The sequence below is a fragment of the Salvia splendens genome, chromosome 6, assembly GCF_004379255.2.
Source record: "Salvia splendens isolate huo1 chromosome 6, SspV2, whole genome shotgun sequence".
NCBI classification, from domain to species: Eukaryota; Viridiplantae; Streptophyta; class Magnoliopsida; order Lamiales; family Lamiaceae; genus Salvia; species Salvia splendens.
In genome coordinates, this window is record NC_056037.1 from 32,357,835 (window position 1) to 32,377,635 (window position 19,801).

The window sequence follows — 19,801 nt, forward strand, 5'->3', positions numbered from 1 at the left end:
TTTGTTCTCAATTAAGCAGCAGACAACATAGTTTCCTCTATTCACTTGTATGAATGGGTGTGCCGTTTTTGCAAAAACGAATTACAAAAGATGAATACAAGTTCGTATTAATTGTCCACTTTTACCATTTTCGTCCGTTTCCCATTATTTGTCTACTTTCACTTTTTACCATAAATGATAATAGGGCCTAACAATTAATTCATTCAACTCACATTTTATTATAAAATAATATATAAAAGTGGAACTCATATTCTACTAACTTTTTAAATCACTTTCTTTTACATTTCTTAAAACCCATGCCGGAATCAAAGTGGACGATTATTGGGGACGGAGGGATTAGTTCGCGATCACCCGTCTAAATAAATATTTGTCGGAAGAAAGAAAATGAGTTCTTTTCAAATAAAATTTATTCAACAGTCAAGATTGATTAACAAGAAATATGGGCCTGCATTTGAGGTATTTAATTTAAGGCCCAATATATATTGGGTTGGACCTAAAATAACCTAAGACGCCGTGGGCCTTTCTTACAGTATCTGCTTGCTTGCTACTCTCTTTGTCTCTCTCTCCCTCCCTCTCTTCTCTGAAATCTCACCGCCGTCATCACCTCCTGTTCCTCTTACAATGGCCGACGTTGACGCTTCAAAGCCCCCATCATTAGCTGAGGTAATTTTTCACTCGACTGTTTTCTTATGCTAGGTTTGTATTTCGGTTGAACCTTGCTATCCCTATCTTTTCCCCTTTTCTGATCATTTTACCAGTGTCATAGATTTGGTTTGGTTGGCTCACTTCCTCTCAGATTTTATTGGAATTTTATTTTCCTCTCATTTTTATCAATAGTTGTTTTGATTGTTCCTTTTCGTGGTTTTCAAATTTGGCGTTGAACCTACCGCAGAATTGTTTTATGGAAAAATACCTTATTCGTATGAAAATTTAGTCGAATATTGTGAAAATTGGAAAACAAGCAGATGAACGATAAAAAAAAAGTCTTTTTCTAGCGAAAAATGTTAGAATAAAGAATTAATGTTTGTATGTGAAATTTGATTGCTGTGGTCAAGCTTAATCTTTTGTGTCTTCTGCGTCGTTGTGATGGCTAAACTATGATTTCTTTTGTCTCCCAATTGGTAGAGATGAGCATTGTTTCCTATCCCTCTTGGGATTTGCTATTGAAGTCTGTATTGTTTTCAGTGTTCTCAACATGATCTTGTCACCACCATCATCGAAGCCATTCTCACTACATTTGGGGTCGGTGGTTTCCGCATTAATCTTGTGGACAAAATTATTGCATAAACAACATATATTTCAATAATATTTGTTTGCAACTTTTGTTAAACAATTTGCACTGATGAGGATTTTGTAAGTACTACTTTGCCAACAGTTGTTCTCAAAACCTAAACACAACTTCTCTTAAAAACCCGAACACATCTGTATTACCATATTTTTGTTACAATCTATGATCTATATCAGTAGAGTTAATGTACTGAAGGAGAATTCAAAAGTTTGTGTCGTTTGTGTCGGTGGGGGATGTATATTTCCGTGGTTCATTTTGCATTCAATTCTAGACTGATGATGCCATCCATGGCTTAGGCATTGTAGGATGTTTACGGTTTACCTAGGGAAAGACTTTAAAGGGGCTGGCATAAAGAAACTTTCATTTATTTATTTCTATTTTTTGTCAATCATCTTTTTCGTGTGTTGGGGCTTTAATTTATGATGACGTTCTTTTTTATTCTTGGTGCACAGGATTATTTACTGGTTGAGAAAAACCAAAACATGGTCGTGGCTGAGGACACTGTTCAAAAGGAAAAGCCTAGTGCTGTTGAAGCCACAAATGTTGCTAGCGAAGAAAGTAAGGACTCCAATTCAGTTGGTGACAGTGCCGACTCAGCTCCCAGTGAGGAAAGCAGCGACAATGCTGAATCTGGAGACACAGCTGAACAAGAAGCTGAAGAAACTCCTGAGATAAAGGTTTAGCTCTGACTAATTGGAATCTCTTTTTTAGTCTTCTTGGTTTTGCTTACTTTATTTACTTAACCAATTTATCATTTTCCGAATGCACGCTTTGCAGCTTGAGACTGCACCAGCAGACTTTCGTTTCCCTACTACCAACCAAACCAGACACTGCTTCACCAGATATATAGAGTATCATCGGTGGGTGAGCTAAAAATCGTTTCCAGCTAAATATGTTCTTGATAGTTTGTGAAACTTCACTGCACCATATCATCCCAATATCTTCTCAAATTGGTGTACGTTTTCAGGTGCATTGCAGCAAAAGGTGAAGAAGCACCTGAGTGTGACAAATTTGCTAAGTATTATCGCTCTCTTTGCCCCGGTGAATGGGTATGCCTCTGTATAGTTGTTCAAATACTATATGTATGCATATCAGTATATGCCTTCACCATCTTACTAAATGTACTATCCTTCGTAAGGGATTTAGAATACCAGGTGAAACACAAGTCAATCTCATTTGAAAATATATATTTCTTCCTCAAATGCTGAAGAGTAACATAATCTAGTTTTATCAATGTTCAGTTATGTATTTATCTTACTAGTTTGTATTCATTATTGGTCCTTGGATTCATGGCTGCAGGTCGATAGATGGAATGAGCAAAGGGAAAATGGCACTTTTCCAGGCCCTCTGTAATTGATGCCCCACAAAACTATCAAACATTCTCAAATCTGTTTGATGCAAGGAGAGTTTCTTATTCTTGAAAGGTCCGAGTAATAAGAGAATTTGGCTTGTTCTTGTGAGCACATGAAGCTCCAACTCGTAAACAAAGTGTGGCCTCTTTGAACCGCATTTTTGTCTAATGTATCTTTTATCTGATTACAATGATAAGTATACCCAATTTCCGTACTCCTTTGTTGAATAGCTGCAGTATCTCATTACACGTTTAGTCACCGGAGAGATTGGTTAAGAAATAGTCGTACTTTGCTATGAAACCGATGAATTAGGGTTGCATTTTTTATACATCATTTCCATTATCTCAACAGTAATGAGCTAACTTGGTATTTGGGGTGTTCTCATGTTGTGTTTCTTGGGCTTCTTCTTCCTTATTCTATATATTCACTTGCATATAACTACGTATTCATAATAATAGAAATTATGTGGTTTCCACGCTTGAAAAAATAACATGGGGGCGTATTATCCAAATTATTGGTCCGCTACTAAATGTGACCTTTTGACAACTCACTTCATACTAACATATATAGAAAAAGCAACTATCTATGCTAATGCTATCACGCTTTAACTCGGCATAAATTATGGCTGTAGTGGTGCATTCTTGCTAGTGGAGGCAGGAAGCTTCGGCGTCGGCTGGAGTTCTAGCCTCTAGGCAGCAAAACGACTCAATCATGGAAGTATTGTTTTAAAATTTAAGTATCAAGTTGAGAAGTTTCACCTTTAACGCATCTCCAAGAGGGAAAGGTACATTGAGAAGGTATATTTCTCATTTACCTTCTCAAAAAAGTTATTATACCTTTTTAAAAAGTAATGGACTCTAAGAAAAGAAGGTAAATAAAATAATTAACTTTTTACGTTTTCTATCAAGAAGAGGTAAAGATACTTTTTCTATCAATTTTATGAAGAAGAGGTAAATATAGTAGTTATTTCTCTTTACTTCTTCATTTACCCTCTCCCTTGGAGATGCTCTTACGGAGGGAGGGGCTAGTCAGTATATTACGATTCAGCTCTCATTTTTTGTTTTTAAAATTTCCATTTTTTCACTTAGAAAAATACTTGTTCCTTCACCCTAAAACATGACTAAAATAAGAGTGAGGTTTTTTTTTCGTTTCTTTTTACCCTTTTTGATTCTTGAAACATGTGAGGCAAAAGTATAAATACTCACTTTGAACATTAAAAAAATAAAATTCTAATGTTCAAACAAAATATCCCTAGCATCAATATGAATAACTAGTAATCAACCTCAATATCTACAAAAACTTGATTTCTTAACCTAACTGTAAAGGAGCACCATTGACACCTTTCCCCCCCGCCACATACCGGAATATGCACGACCGGAACCACCTTACACGTGCTTTGGTTAAACGAGGAGAGAAACCTGCGAATCCAATTTTGTATAGGTTGTAAAATTTAGAAATATTTCAAGCAACCATCTATTTGATAATAAAAGTAGTATTCTCATGTGCAGCAGGTTCCATCTGACATAAACAATCTGGTAGAGGGTTCACATAGAACGCCTCCTCAGAACGAAACCTATCCGTTCCCTTTGTTCCGGTTAGTGGGCCCTTTCTCTTCCTCGGAGATCCTTGCCTGGGAATTAAGAAAGCAGACAAGAAAATGGGTCACCACAAACTAAAAGAAACTAGATTATTAGTTGCGCATATATCATCAACACAAAGCATCATTCAAAACCACACCTCCAGGGACGGGTTGGTTACAGAAAAAAATGAAAAACAGAAAGAAAATAAATATTGAATGACAAGGGAAGAACGAAATCTGTGACCAATTGTTACATGGTGGCATAAAAATGAAGCAGCATAGCAATATGACATTCTGTGAGGAAAAGGAAGAGCTTCCCAGATTGCATACCTCCCCCTGTGAATATCAACAACTCTATTTGACAAATTTTTGCCTTCTTTCATTGTTCCCCCGTTAATTTTGTCGAACAGTCGAACAAGTGCTTTCCTGAATAACAAACATGCTTCAAAAAGTTAACCAATTGAATTGAGATGGAGAGTTATAGGGAAAAAAACGTTATAGTGACATGCCTGTCTGGAGAAATTGTTTTTCTGTGACCTAGAAATCGACGATGGCCCTCAACTGCCTTTGCCATATTGCCAGAATACGTCGGGATGAAAATATCACTTTCAACTGAGACGATGTAGTCAAGTGCAGCCATCTGTGATGCATGGTTGTTGAATGGCTCTAATTCCTCCACAGATGCTAACTTTTCCTGGCAAATCACACTGGATGAGAACTAAAACTGAACATCAAAACATGTAGACTTGAACCATCAAAAAGAAACTAAATCCCTATTCCCTATCACAACGAGACCACAAGGTCAACTGCTCTGTCTAGTTAGTCAACTTTATATCACCATGTCTGATATAAAATGAAACGTAAATACAAGATTCACCTATTATTATCAAATTTCAACCAGACAAAAGAAAACCTATGCTGCTTAGTTATTCCTCATTTAAACATTTGATGAATTATCATATTTTGCTGAACTTGTAACTTCTAAAAGACATAAACATTAAAAATAAAATGTATAAATTGAAAGAATAGCTTTACACGTACATGTTATTCATTCGTAATTTAGAATTAAATTTTTTTGAGAATTTTTTTGTTAAAACTCAACAAGACTCACAAACTCAAGGTGAAAACCTAATTGCAGAGGCTAATCTATGAAGATGAAGAACAAGAACGAAATTGGGAATTCTTGGAGAAAAAGTAAACTCTCTTATTGAATTGAACTATCAAATCTACAATTACAAGAAATCTGCTATATATGAAGCACATATATGCAGTAACCGCTCCCAACAAATTGGAGCTAAGAAAACAACAAACAAGAGCTTCCAACGGCTCTTTTTGTAACAAACTCATCTTCAAGCCCAACGACTCTTTCCAGTTTCTTCCCTTTGATTTCTCAAGCTTAGAGCTGAGTGTGAGCTCAATCTTACATTTTTTAAACTATTTTTGGCATGTCTTCTTCACTAATAAGTAGCAAAAGATATCACAGAACAACATATCATGAAATTAATTATATATTTCAACACCTTGGCACATATTGTGAATGTGCATATACATTTGTTTTATAAAATTACAGATATAGGAGTACTATATATTTAACGTATTAGTACGTATTAATATTATAACATTGTATGATTTATTAACAGATATAGGAGTATGGTATTAACAGATTTGTGATGGATTTTGATATGCCATTTAAAATTGAATTATTAAAATTACCAATTATGATATATACATCATACATGCATATTTATAACTATTCTTCAATTATTATTGTATATTATATTAGTAATATAGATACATCAAACATATTGTAAATGTGGTTATAAGAGGATGGGTCCACAAGTTGTAATGACTTCAAAACTAGTTCTAGATGGAAGTTATCAAAGTATAGGAAATTACCCACATAACGTAAAACAATTCTAAATGTCGGAAAAATAACTAACGAACACAATTAACCAATGATATTTATGTATTCGACTGTCAAAGTTGACGATGGTTGGTTCATATATAAGGGTTTCATTTTCATGTACTACTAGTATTTAGTGTCACATTAGATAATGAGCATTACTTTTCTAGGCCCCTAGTAACTGATACAAACTTCCATACGAGAACAAAAAGCAAATTGATATGTGTGCATACCTTGTTCATTATTATAGGATATCTAATCTTCAGATCAGCCATACGAGATTCACCTCCATATATTTCTCCCGCCGCAACATACACCGGGGTACTTGATGGGAAACCAAGAGTACTAAGAAATAATCCAACCTCTTTTGGAGTTAGAGGACAATACCCTTTGGTTCTCTGTTCTACCGGATCAATATCTTTTATTTTCCACCAAGTCATATTCTCTCTGAAGATTAAAATAAGAGCAACAGATTATTCAATGTCACTGTCAGATATTGGGCACCGCATAAAAATCAATAATGTAGTTCACCTAATAGTCTTTAGCTCCTCAGCCTCTTCTGGGGATAAATCATGGGTACAGCCACTGAAAGCAAGCATGTCCTTTTCAAACCGTAAATGCAAAGCAATGTAATGACCATATGACCTCATTCGCTCTACCAACAACTACAAACAGAAGAGTTTAATACAATATCGAATTACAGAACATGCATTTATGAAAATAAAGAAACGCATTAAGATGATCATCAAGAATATCTCTGCAATTACCTTCCCCATACTTTCAATTTGAGGAGCAAAGCGAAGGGCTTCGTAGCATGCACGACATCGTAGTTTCTGAATGTCAGGGGGCAGGTTATTGTTTGCCAACCGAGAATCAGATTTTGCTGCTCGGATCACCTAGAATTTTCCATTTAAATTTGAAATAAGAAAGACATACACACAAGTGGATCAGATTTCTATCACAAAAGTACCTTGTAATCTTCCCACATGCTTGCTATCTCTTGTTCATAATAATCTACCCCAGACCAACTTCTGAAATGCTTCACTGCCCTAGTGGCATTTGCCAATTCCTTGGGAAGCTTTTTTATAATTTTTACATCACCAGCTAAAGAATTGATAAAATGGGATTCGTCAAAGACATCAGAGAAGTTGCTGCAATTTTAGCAAACAAAATTAAACAAAACTACTTATTACAAACGTACACATTTTACTCTGAACCAGAAAAGTGAATAATGTACCTAGAATCTTGCCAAAATGAGCGTTTGTCCAGCTCAGGAATCACAAGCGTAGCATTTATCAGGCGTGCAATAGCAACCATATCACATATCTGCAAACAGGAACACGCTATGTGAAGATATTCCTTATCAAACTACTCACCAAGTACAGCATATACAACTTAATCAGTATACACATATATATATGAGAGAGAGAGAGAGGGAGAGGGAGGGAGAGAGAGACAAACCCCTGCTCTCATTTGATTAAGACCACCATTTGCATGTACAAGTAGGTAACCACGAGATTCTGGAGGAGCTGAAACGGAAAAAGACACTAAATAAATAAACAAGACAAGGTGCAATGAGGGAAAGCATAAACAACAAGAAACTAATGTACTAAAGTATTACTACTAGTACATTACTTTTATAAGATGAACTTGGTTTAATACAAGGTACATAGTCTCTATTAGGTGGTTGCTTCCACAACTTGTCCAAATTCAAACTTGTATTTGCGCCGCCGCCCAACTGTCAAATCTAAACGAGTGAAAACATGAAAGAGGCATGACTACATGTCATCAATAACTGCCACTATCCACCCCACCAACACTTGTCTTGACAACAGCAAGCACATAGCGAGAGAGGGAGCTAATCTACAATACTGGATTGGAGTAATCAACCTTGTGAGCAGTGACAGGAGCCTTCAACAACTGCGGCCGAGCAAATTCCTTCATCCAGCTTCTCTCTCGGCTCAGTTTTTGGCGCCCGGTTTCGTGCTGCTACATCAATTCAAACGAATTTTCAGTTCTCACCATCCGAATCAAGATCTACATTTCATTTCACAACTGGAAACAACAACTCATAGATTAATTAAACTCTCAATAATCATCAGCTACTTCAAACAAATCCATAAATGCTCTAGGATGCGAAGGAACAGTTACAGACTAAATCGCGATAAGGAAGCACAGGATCTAGCTAATAATTAGGGCAAAAAATTCAAGCTACAGTATAACTAAGAAAATAAATACAAAAAATAAAATAAAGTCAAATGAGAGGAGACCGCAGGAAGCTTGTAGGATGCATCGGTAGGCAACTTGGCGACTACATGGACGTGTACGGAAGAGAGGAGCGCCATAACGGTGATAGCGCATATGGCGCATGTTAGCAGGCACCTGAGGAAGAGAAGAGTGCGCCACCTCCGTTTAGAGAGCAGCGGCATCACTGAGAAACCCTTGTTGTGGAGGTGCAATGAATGCGCGTCTCTGAATTAGAAAATTGGATGGCATTTACGATTACAGAGAGTGGGAAACGTGGGCAACGACTGCAGTAATTGCTGCAGTATCAGATCACATGGAGATAGATACGAAAGGGATTAAAGTTTAAACGGTGAAGACTAATTTTATGACTAAATATTCCTCAAGTCTACTCTGGTCCAAGTCACGTGTGATTCAAGCAACCCCCATTTTTTAGGGGAATCGTAATTTCATTACAACAAGTCAATGAATGTAATCAATCAAATCATGCCGCGTGGATTTTACTCTACATTTTTTTCATTTTTATTCTAATAATGTTCTACTAACATTTAATAGTTATATTCATCCTATTTTATGTTTTTCAAATTCCCGATTTTATTACAATCTTTTTCAGTGTAAACAATCGTTTTTAGATAATTAGAATTAAATATAAATATTTCAGTATACCACAAAATAAAATAAGTAAGTCTTTTATGACATGCCATTTTTTGTTAGACTGAAATTTTGATAATAGAAATTGATATGCCTTGAATATTGAGATGCAATTGGAAAATACCATTTAAAAAATTGATGTATAATTAATAAAATCATTAAACTATCATTAACTTATTTTCAAAATAGAAAGAAGTCTTTGTATGACAAAACAAATGCGAGGTCATTTCAATTGAATTTAACGGATTACACGCAAAAGATAAAGAGCGTCAATTATTAGTGGGAAATATGGGTTTAGGCGACGAAAAATCAACTAGATTTTGCTAAATGGTTCCATCATTAATTGAAATTTGTATCAGCCCTAAATTTATCCGTTACAATCAAAAGTGCACATTTTATGTCCCATAATTTACGTGTTGCTCTGTTTAAGGCTTTAAGCTCGTCTTCGTTATTTCCTTGATTAAATTCTTTTTTATTTCTAAAAGCAAAAGAAAAGATGTCCGACTTAACGTATAACTAATCAAACTAATAGTAATAGTAATTGAGAGGTTTGGAGTTATCGCATAACTCAGATTTATCGTGTAAACTACGTTCCGAATAAACATTATGAATTCTCATTGAAAAATGATGAATCCAAAAAAGTGAAATTTTGAGATCTATACAATTCAAGAGTGATTTCTATTTTATACCATAAGTATTTAAACTAATATAAACCACTGTCATTTTGCAACTCCGCAGGCGAATTCAGCAACATATACAATAATGTTATGATGTCTAGTGTTACAATATACAACGTGTCTCAGCAAACCTGGACAAAACTAGCAGGATCAACGGCCTAAAACGCGTCAGGACCTTGTGGAGGCGGCAGAGAGTCGTCGGCCTGAACCTCAGGCTTAGACTGAGAGACCTCTGCAACGGAGGTTTCCGTTTGCACAGGTGTTGAGGCTTCTTCAGCCACAGGGGGCGCAGAGACTTCAACGGTCTGCTGCACCACCGGAGGCGTAAACTTGTTGATGTAGTAGCTGAGAGACGAGCCCGAGTATTCGACAGTCTGCACCACCGCTGGCTTCTTGCCTACTTGGAGAAGAACTGACGAAGCAGCAGCGACTGAGATTAGGGCAATGCCTGCAATGATGGCTGCCGTATTCTCCGCTCCCTCCGACGATGAACCTGCAGTTCCAGAACTGATTGCACTTTCTGCTATGTAAACTGCAGGCTGTGCAGGTCAATAATTTATTTCAGCTCAACAACGGTGATAAGTTCTTGTTATGCGTGTAGTATGCTTAAGTTCGGGCTAAAAGTTAACCATGGATTCGAATTCAGGCTGTAATAATCTATGCATCCATTCTATCACCAAAAGTAAACGCAGCCTAAGGCTCCTTAAGCAGCAAACACTGCAAAAGTTCCCTCGAGGACATGCTGAGAACAGCTAGGACACTAGAATAGCAGAATGCAAGAATGGCAACGAAAATTGCAGCTCAATAAAAACAAAGACAGTATCGATAAAAGGTTCGGGCAAATGGAACACCTGCATTTGTATCTGGGGTATATGTAATGGATGTACTTCAACACCAAGTAATCTATTCTAGAGTTTATGCATACTTGGAAAGTGATATTCCAAATTTAAAATGATTGAGATGTTGGATTTTCTTACCTCAACAGAATATATGTTGGTCTGGCCAGCTGTGTCCTTCTCTACATATCCGGTCCATCCCTTTTTTCGCGGTGGAAAGGTACCAATCACTCTAGTTTCCTCACGAGCTACCCATTCCATGCTCACTTTTCCAACCTGTTTCATTTTGTCACTAATATATGAGATCCCTTTAATCATAAAAGCAGCAAACTATTGAATTTCAGGTCACAATGCATCCACATACTTCAAACTAACTCAGCTGATTTCACCGCCAATAGGCAATAACAATTATAATCTAATCACTGAATCCCTCACAATCGCCACACACTTGCATAAGACCTTAAAAGATTTCCCTTAATAACAACATTTGTAATCAGACAAATCTGAAAAAACTAATGTCAAAACCAACAATTTTTCTGAAAACCAATACAATTCACCCAACTCAGGATTAAAACGCAACCATTTCTATTCATTTGAGGAATGTAGGAGACTTAAGGATTATAACCTCTTTATCAGGGGCACATTCTTCTTCATTGCAGTCATCGGCATCATCTGCAGAAGAAGCCCTGATCCTTAAACCATATTGCAAATTCTGCCTCTTTTTTGGCTGGGATTTATTGAATAGTAGACTTGCTGATGTAGAGATGCTGCAGCTGTTGCCTGACAGTACAAAAGTATTCAAGAAAATATGATTTTGCTTGTAGCACTACAAATACCCAAGAGATAAAGATATGGGGAAGAGAGGGGGGGGTTATTTGGCATATAAGTTTGAATAAAAAGGATGGTGTGCCCCAATAAATGAGATACAATGGATGAAAAGAAACCAATACGAACAATTGACATAAAAATCATCCATGGAGAGATGAAGTTTTGAAGTCTGCAACACAAAACAGCATTTCAAATTAAGTATATAGGAAATGCAAAAGACAGGGAAAACGGAATTCATGTTATCCAATTTAAGAAACATAAACGTAGTCATGAGAGAATCTTTACCAGGTGAAAATATGGCAGCGGAAGTAAAACATGACATTCTTTGGAACTATAGCAACAACCTCTCCTTAATCTCACAACACCACCAACTGCTCAACCTGATAAACACATGAAAAAATGGCCTAGATATTAGGCAATGCATTTGTTAAACATTTCGAAAATTCATCATAGTTCATCCATTTCATAGAACATTTTAATAGCATAACTATATAATCGTTCATAGTTGTAACCTTACAGTTATCTATAACATTCATTCACCATATTCATGTTGAAGTAAAACATTCAAACATGGACAGTTCACGTTTACCTTTTGAGCTCATTAGCTCAACATACATTTTCTACAGCAAAAACATATGAGAAATTGAATTGGATTGGACTAGTCACTAGATTAATTACACAAGAGTTCTTAGCAAAAATCGTGGAAACCAGAATCTCAACCAGCATTACTGTTGCTTAACTAGACTTGGTTAAAAACCGATTAATAAACACTCTAATACTTCAATCAAGGAAGTTATAATGAATATATACGCACATAATTCACTTTTGCAATTTATTTGATCGTTGAAAGTTATGGGTTGAACAAATATTATCATTTCTGAAATAACCCCAATCAAACCTAACATCGCTTATAATCTTTCCATACCTCCAAAATTAGCAATTTGATATTTCTTAAAAAATTTAATGGAGATGGAAACAAGCAAGCATTCGACGTTTGGATGGAGAACTTACAGTGGAATTGAGCTTGGAACGATATTCTGGTGGCGAAGAAAATGGTTGTATCAATTCGAAGACAGCAGTTTTCTGTTCATATTGGAATTGGAGTATGTGTTCATGGATTGGTTGCTTTCGGCTGTATGTGGTTGATTTTGATTTTCTAATAGAGATTAGAGCATTCACAATGGTCGGCGGACAAACAATAGCCCAGTCATGCCACATCAGCAGCACTAAATTCCTCCTGCCATATCAGCTAGACAAGCAACTGGACAAGCAATAGCGCAGCCATAGTCATGCCACATCATCAGCACTAAAAACAAATAATTAACAATCACACAAAATACGGAATTAAATTCACGCCACATATACGGGAAAATTCAACAATTTCATTTAAATAAAAAAAGGTACATAATTTAACAAAATTACATAATTAAAAAAAACCTATCTTCGTGCAGTCCTCCGCGCCCACAACTGTTCAATTAAATCCTTTTGGAGTCGAATATGAGCATCCACTTGGCGCATGTCGGCATGTGCCTGGAGGCGGCCGGCTTCATCATGGGGTACCTCGCTTCGTACGTTGGGGGCGGCCGTGCCGTGGCTTGGACCGGCTTCATTATCGTTGTTGGCCCAACAAGTCAGGTTTACACCTTCATCTTCGACAATCATGTTGTGCATGATAATACAAACGTACATTATATCAGCAATGCAGTCGACATGCCACAAACGCGTTGGACCCCTAACTGCCGCCCATCGAGACTGGAGCACACCAAATGCGCGTTCCTCGTCCTTGCGCGCCAACTCCTGTCGTGCCGCAAAGTAGGCCTTCCTCTCATCTGATGCGCATCGGATCGTCTTCACAAAGACGGGCCACCTAGGGTATATCTCATCCGCCAAGTAGTAGCCCATATCATGTTGGTTGCCGTTGGCGACAAAACTGATGGCCGGACCGACGCCCTGGCACTGCTCGTTGAAAAGGGGCGACGAGTTGAGGACGTTGAGGTCGTTATTCGAACCGGCTACCCCAAAATATGCATGCCAAATCCACAGCCGGTAATCAGCTACGGCCTCGAGGATCATCGTGGGATTCTTTCCCTTGTAGCCGGTCGTGTAGAACCCTTTCCAAGCAGCAGGGCAGTTCTTCTACTCCCAATGCATACAATCTATGCTGCCTAACATACCCGGGAACCCATGCTTCTCCCCGTGCATCTGCATCAGCTCCTGGCAGTCTTCGGGGGTTGGGCTTCGAAGGTACTGCTCACCGAATATTTCAACCACGCCCTGACAAAAATACTTCATACATTCAAGTGCAGTCGTCTCGCCGATGTGGAGGTACTCGTCCCACATGTCTGCCGCGCCTCCGTAGGCCAGCTGCCTGATTGCCGCAGTGCACTTTTGAATAGGTGTGTGCCCGGGTCTGCCAGCCGCATCGTGCCTGAAGCGGTAACACAGATATCGACGCTCCAAAGCGTCGACAATACGCATAAACAGGGCTCTGCTCATCCTAAAACGCCGCCTGAAAAGATAGGCGTTAAACCGCGGCTCCGGTGCGAAGTAGTCTTCGTATAGCCGCTGATGTGCAGCTACGTGATCCCGGTCAATCACTGCTCGGCGGTGGACAACGGGTTGAGGTTGAGGAACCGCCGGCTGCGAGGCCCGTTGTAGCAGCCGGTCTATCTCTCGGGACGTATAGGCATCCAAATGTTCGTTCAAACGCCGTTCGTACTCCTCAGCATCCCCACCACTACCACTACTACTACCACCCGCGTTACTCATTTCACGTTGTTGATCTTGTACAGAAATTAAGATAGAGAGAGTACTCGTTAAAACAAGTGGTGCGAATGAAAATGTCGCGCAAATCGCGTATACATAGTGTTTCGAAAATTAAAAAAAAATAAAAAATTGGCTCGCCGGTTCCTCGCCGATCGGGAGGCTGCAATAGCGGCGAGCCGATCGGCGAGCGCCAGGGAATCAGCGTTCCCTCGCCGAAATTCTCGCCGATTTGGCGCTCGCTAGCCGACCACTGGAGATGCTCTTACGTTGACCTTTTTCCGAAACATAAAAAATACACTTTTTTAAAAATTTTCTTTTTCTGAAACATAGAGATTATGTTCATCATGTGATGGGCTCTATAAATTGGGCTCTTGGGCTAACGAGCCTTCTCTTGGAATTTAGTTCGTTGCTAGTTACCCAACAAAATTCGATAGAGTGAAAGAGACGCATAAACAATGAAATGCAGTTTAATTGATAAGATATTTATTTTTTAATTAATAAATCTAAGGTTTTTGTTACTATAACAAAAGGAAAAAGTACGAATCATTATTGATTACTTTTAAATAGAGGCATGCACACGGTTCATAAACCGCCGATTCCGGTGATAAGATATTTATTTTTTAATTAATAAATCTAAGGTTTTTGTTACTATAACAAAAGGAAAAAGTACGAATCATTATTGATTACTTTTAAATAGAATGTGATATCTAGGCATGCACACGGTTCATAAACCGCCGGTTCCGAACCGGAACCGGCGGTTCACAGTTCAGGATTGTCATGAACCTGAACCGGCCCGCCAAGGATTCCGGTTCAAAAAACCGCTTGTTCGGACGGTGGTTCAAAACCGCCGGTTCCGGGCTGGTTTGGCGGTTCGTAATTTTTTTTTACATTTTCTTATTTTTTATCTATGAAATGCCCGTAAATAAAATTCAAAAAATCACGATAAAAATTGCAATTTTATTGAGATTACAAGTTACAACAATTACAAATCACAAAAAACTTGATGTTTTGAAGTCTTAAACAAAAAATTTAAATACAACGAGACTACTAGTCTACAACGAAGCTAATTACAAATTACAAAAAAGACCTGAAGTTCTAAACAATAAATTTATAAGTATATATATTCATAGTCGGCGAATGAGATGTTTCTACATAACTAAATTGAGGACACATTTAGCAATTCAACCTTAAATATTGAGTTTAGTTTAAAAATCAACAATTATAGTAGAATTATCAAAAGTTTCCCGGATTTAGCCCTATAGAGAAATCTACTTCACCGACTAGAGTATATACGGATACAATTATTTAATTGTATTTGCATATTTTTAAAGTAGAAACAAATGAGAAAAAATAAAGGAAAAAAGGACTTGAGCTCAACTTAAATTTAAAATTTAAGTTGAGGTGCCTACGTATCCCCAATGCTCATTTGCATTAGGGAATAAAAGCTCACGTAGTTCTCTTACCTTACTTACCTATTTGGCTTGGCCGGTGGTTGACGGTTGGCCTACGATTCATCCCCAGTGAAATCTTCTTGTGATTCCTCCTTACGATCATCCCAATCATTTTCTTGTTCTCTGACGTCAGCTTTGGCTCAATCATCAAGTAACATCACGGCTTCCATATTTTTCGCGGAGAGCTGACTTCTTGATTCATCCACACATGGGATCCAACACTGAAAGCGGACTCGACGGCGACGATGGAAGCCGGAACCGAAAAAATCTCCTTGGCCATTGACGTAAGTATGGGAAAATCTTTCTCGTGTGTTCCCCACCAATCGATGACGACGATTTGGGCGGGAGGAGTAGGACCTTCATCACCAAAGGAAAAGAGTAAATCGAAATATAAATCTAACTCACTTACCATACCTGAGGTCGACCTTCCGCCAGTGCTGTAGCTGTATAGGTCGGCTAATTGAGATTGCGCGTCTGGGTCATCATAATCAATTTGAAATGCGAAGCCAAAATTATGTTGTTGAGGAGGGGTAGGTCTTCTGACTTGGTGGGTACTGTTATACTTGGTTTCATATTCGGTGTAGAGAGCACGCAAGTTAAACTCAAAGGTTTGTTGGACAATTGACCGGTCCGGGAGGTTTATTTGAAATGTTTCGGTTAGGTTTATTCCCCATTGGTCATTGGTATCCGCTTGCAATGTTTAAAGTGGACCAAGATCAATAGAACTCAAATTGTTATAATAAAAATCTAAAAACCTGGAGGTAACGGCTAATTTCCATTTTGGATCCAAGACCTTTGCAATAAAAAACACCGTTGGAATCTAACTGAAATACTTAAGCCATTTGTCAATCATATAATATAAAACACACATCAATTCAGAAGAAGTGTAAGCATTTTTCATCGCAGTTTTAAAACCAAGTGATATATACATGCAATGCTCTAAAACACGAACAACAGTGCAATAATAAACACCCGATAATTCAACAGTCACATTTTTGAAATATTTGAACAATTTAAATAAACTCACGCTATGATCCCAACAACTATGCGACATATATAAATCAGAAACGGGATAGGTTCTAAAAAATCACACAAATAATCTTTATGCCCCAAAGTAGAATTCACCCTTCATATGTCGAATTCCATCTATGAGACACATCCATGGTAAAATTCGTATATCTTACCTTGTTTTGATGGCAATACTTCTTCCAATCTTTGCCAATATGCGGCTTTTGATGGATTAATATAACTGCAGTTCTAATAGGACTAACATGATTTTGCCATAATTCAAACGCATCTTGTACACATAAATTCAAAATATGACATATGCATCTTTGATGAAAATATTTACCACCAATAACCGGTGCACAAGCCGCAATCAAGTAATTAATACTTGCAGTGTTAGCAGTTGCATTATCAAAACCAACAGAAAATATCTTATTGCATAATTGAAATTCATTCAAAACTTGAATAATTAAAGAAACAATTTCGGGTGCAGTGTGTGGTGTCTCAAATTCTCTAAAATCAATCAAACGCTTGTTCAAAGTCCAACTATTGTCCACAAAGCGAACCGTAATGCCCATGTATGAATGTTTATTAAAAGAATCAGTCCATACATCCGAGCTAATGTTCACTTTGTGTCCCAGTTGAGTAAATAACGTGATAATTCAACTTTTTTCTTCAAACATTGTCGAACGGTAGATCGTTGAACGGTCATTCGACCTACTCTTTTGACAGCTACGTTCAAACCACTTTGTATAGTAACCTTAAATTTTTTGTCATCATAAACATTAAAAGGAAAATGCTTCATTGCAGCCCATCTAATCATAACGTCAACAAAATTTTTAGGATCATATTTAAAAAGAAGCGTACCTGACGAACCTGAGCCACCGGGTTGGAAATTTAGTTGGGTTTGGGTAGCGGCAGTGCCACATTCCGCCGGATGGCTTTGTCACCAAATGACGATGGAGGGTGCCATATCCCCCACCACTCGCAAATTTGTAGACTTTATCATAATAGTTACAATATGCATGAAACGACGATATCTCTTCTTGAGAGAGCGGATCATTAGGACTTGAAATTACCACCGGGACCTTCTTGTAGTGTTTTACAAAAATATCAGATTTCAATGTTTTTTCAGTGGGTGGAGGGAGAGGCATGTCCTCATTTCCATCGGTGCTAGATGGAATACGAGAACGAGATCTATCATCATTGTTGTCCGAGTCCGGCGATATAGCCACGTCGTACTCGTCATCTTGTTGCACGGAACTACCACCGCCCCCCACCTTGATGCATTTGAGCGAGTAGCATGACGGTCCTATGATCTTCTTCTATCTATAAATATTATATAAGTTGAAGTTTTAATTAGGAACACAAAAAAAAATTAAAAACTCAATCTTATGAAATTATGAATTGTAAAAATAATTCTATTTTTTAGAACTTACTTGCATGCGTTCAGCCGCCACTCAGGAAACCTCTTCCATAACTTCTCGACGACTAGGTCGCTTTGATTTTTGGGGACGACTACTTTGATCTTGGGAAATTCCTTTGCCCCGATCACCACGTCTCGGTCCACCACGAGAAGAAGACATAATGAAAAAATGAAAGTAGTATGGAATATGAAGTATTGAATAAATAGTAAATTACGAACACAACAACAAATATAGTAGTAAACAACTTGAGCAATTAGAGAGAATGCAGATAGAGAATAGAGAAATTGAGATTGAGAAGGAAATCCTTGTTAACACAAGAATGGGATGGGTAAAAATGATGGGGGAAATGGGGTATTTATAGGAGTAAAATTGGAAGAAAAAAAAGTTCAAATTTCAAATTTCGGCCGGTTTACCGCCTGAACCGACGGTTCAGTCAACGGTTTCTGACCGTTTTTCAGGCCACCTATACGCTGCCACTTGAAAAAGGACCTGAACCATCGGAAACCGGCGGTTTCTGCCGAAAATCGGCAGTTTTTCTGCACACCTAGCCTGAAAAAAGCCTGAAAACCTACGCCCTAGCCGGAATCCTACCGCTGGAACCGCTGAACCGCCGGTTACGGTTCATGATTTTTTTGAACCTGAACCGGCCCGCTTGAACCACCGAATCGCCATCCAGTTCGAACTGCCGTCGCCGGTTCCGGTTTGTGAAACGGCGGTCCGGTTCAGTTTGTGCATGCCTAGTGATATCTTCATGTTCGGATTGTCGATTACAATAGACATTTGATATTGTTCACTTTGGGTCAAGCGCGCATGAATTTTATTTTTGGGCCAGGATGAGTTTGTACTCAACAAACCTCCCCCCAAACCAGATCACATCGGGAATAGACAGAATTTTATTTTAACTGACAAACGCAGTCGACACATCGAGACATTACAGGCTCGACTCGAACTTGAGTCATCCTGGGCCCAACTCGATCTGACTCTGATGCCACTTGTTCGGATCGTCGACTGCAACAGACGTTTGATATTGTCAACTTTGGATCAAGCCTGCACGGATTTGTTTTTAGGTCATTTCCAAAAGGCCTCAAACTGATTGAGGTTGGATATGAATTATATACAACTTCCAACTTCCTTTAGACTCTTGATGAGGGATGGGTTGGACTCAACACTTCATGTACCGTAAGAGCATCCACAACCCACAAAAGGGGTGGTGGGCCCGCGTCGCAAAGGAGTCATTGATAGAAATCTATGGGTTCCATACTAAAACCAATTGGTGATAGGAGGAGGGGCCCATGGGACTTATATACTAGTTTCAGATTTCTCTTGACACCGATGTGGGACAGTTATATGTATATTTTTAGTTTTAATTGCCAACACCCTCCCTCAAGAGGAGGACCGGCGGTGGCGGCCGCAGTGAGAGCAGCGGCGACGGAGGGAAGACCGCAGAGGCGATGAGTGCCTCTCTACGAATCGACGACGGCGGAAATGGAGGTACAGGGCTGGGGGACGAAAACCCTAGCCCATTTAGAAAGAGTTTTGCAATTAAATCCATATCTCCTAGATTACCCCATTCAGGTAGTTATAAAAAAAAGGACCCCCAGAGTTTCGATAATTCCAAAAATGACCCCATCATATGCAAAAACACGTTTCACCCCTAGAAAATCTATCTTATGCTTTTGAGGCCCGGGATTGTGGTATTGTTAATGACACGGGATGGATCTTCGATTATGGGGCCACTGACACTATGTCTTACGATCGGAATGATTTTTTAGAAATTCATAAAACCCCAAAATC

At 38.4% G+C, this 19,801-nt stretch overlaps 3 protein-coding genes across 9 annotated transcripts; 1 reads left to right on the forward strand and 2 right to left on the reverse strand.

Moving 5' to 3' along the window:
- The first annotated feature begins 522 nt into the window (after positions 1-522).
- LOC121806505 (cytochrome c oxidase subunit 6b-1-like) lies at positions 523-2,854 on the forward strand. Its single transcript, XM_042206564.1, has 5 exons — positions 523-663; positions 1,741-1,965; positions 2,066-2,148; positions 2,256-2,337; positions 2,588-2,854. Exons 1-5 carry the CDS (start codon positions 622-624, stop codon positions 2,639-2,641), a joined length of 486 nt encoding a protein of 161 aa, XP_042062498.1. The 5' UTR covers positions 523-621; the 3' UTR covers positions 2,642-2,854.
- Positions 2,855-3,821: 967 nt separating this feature from the next.
- LOC121806295 (O-fucosyltransferase 7-like) lies at positions 3,822-8,718 on the reverse strand. 6 transcript variants are annotated; one of them, XM_042206287.1, is made up of 12 exons: positions 8,393-8,718; positions 8,013-8,108; positions 7,758-7,860; positions 7,584-7,651; positions 7,360-7,448; positions 7,093-7,273; positions 6,890-7,018; positions 6,654-6,787; positions 6,356-6,569; positions 4,729-4,913; positions 4,550-4,645; positions 3,822-4,270 (listed from the first exon to the last, which is right to left on the reverse strand). In XM_042206287.1, the coding sequence occupies exons 1-12, from the start codon at positions 8,549-8,551 to the stop codon at positions 4,114-4,116; spliced, it is 1,611 nt and encodes a 536-aa protein (XP_042062221.1). In that variant the 5' UTR covers positions 8,552-8,718; the 3' UTR covers positions 3,822-4,113. The 6 variants fall into 6 exon arrangements, with proteins under 6 accessions (XP_042062221.1, XP_042062220.1, XP_042062225.1 ...); XM_042206286.1 differs by having other exon boundaries at positions 8,013-8,111; XM_042206291.1 differs by having other exon boundaries at positions 7,758-7,869; positions 8,393-8,410.
- A 996-nt stretch (positions 8,719-9,714) lies between these two features.
- Positions 9,715-12,501, reverse strand: LOC121806556 (protein MAINTENANCE OF PSII UNDER HIGH LIGHT 1-like). 2 transcript variants are annotated; one of them, XM_042206657.1, is made up of 6 exons: positions 12,370-12,485; positions 11,644-11,738; positions 11,485-11,527; positions 11,156-11,310; positions 10,672-10,806; positions 9,715-10,233 (listed from the first exon to the last, which is right to left on the reverse strand). In XM_042206657.1, exons 3-6 carry the CDS (start codon positions 11,504-11,506, stop codon positions 9,853-9,855), a joined length of 693 nt encoding a protein of 230 aa, XP_042062591.1. In that variant the 5' UTR covers positions 11,507-11,527; positions 11,644-11,738; positions 12,370-12,485; the 3' UTR covers positions 9,715-9,852. The 2 variants fall into 2 exon arrangements, with proteins under 2 accessions (XP_042062591.1, XP_042062590.1); XM_042206656.1 differs by lacking the exon at positions 11,485-11,527 and having other exon boundaries at positions 12,370-12,501.
- Positions 12,502-19,801: the final 7,300 nt, after the last annotated feature.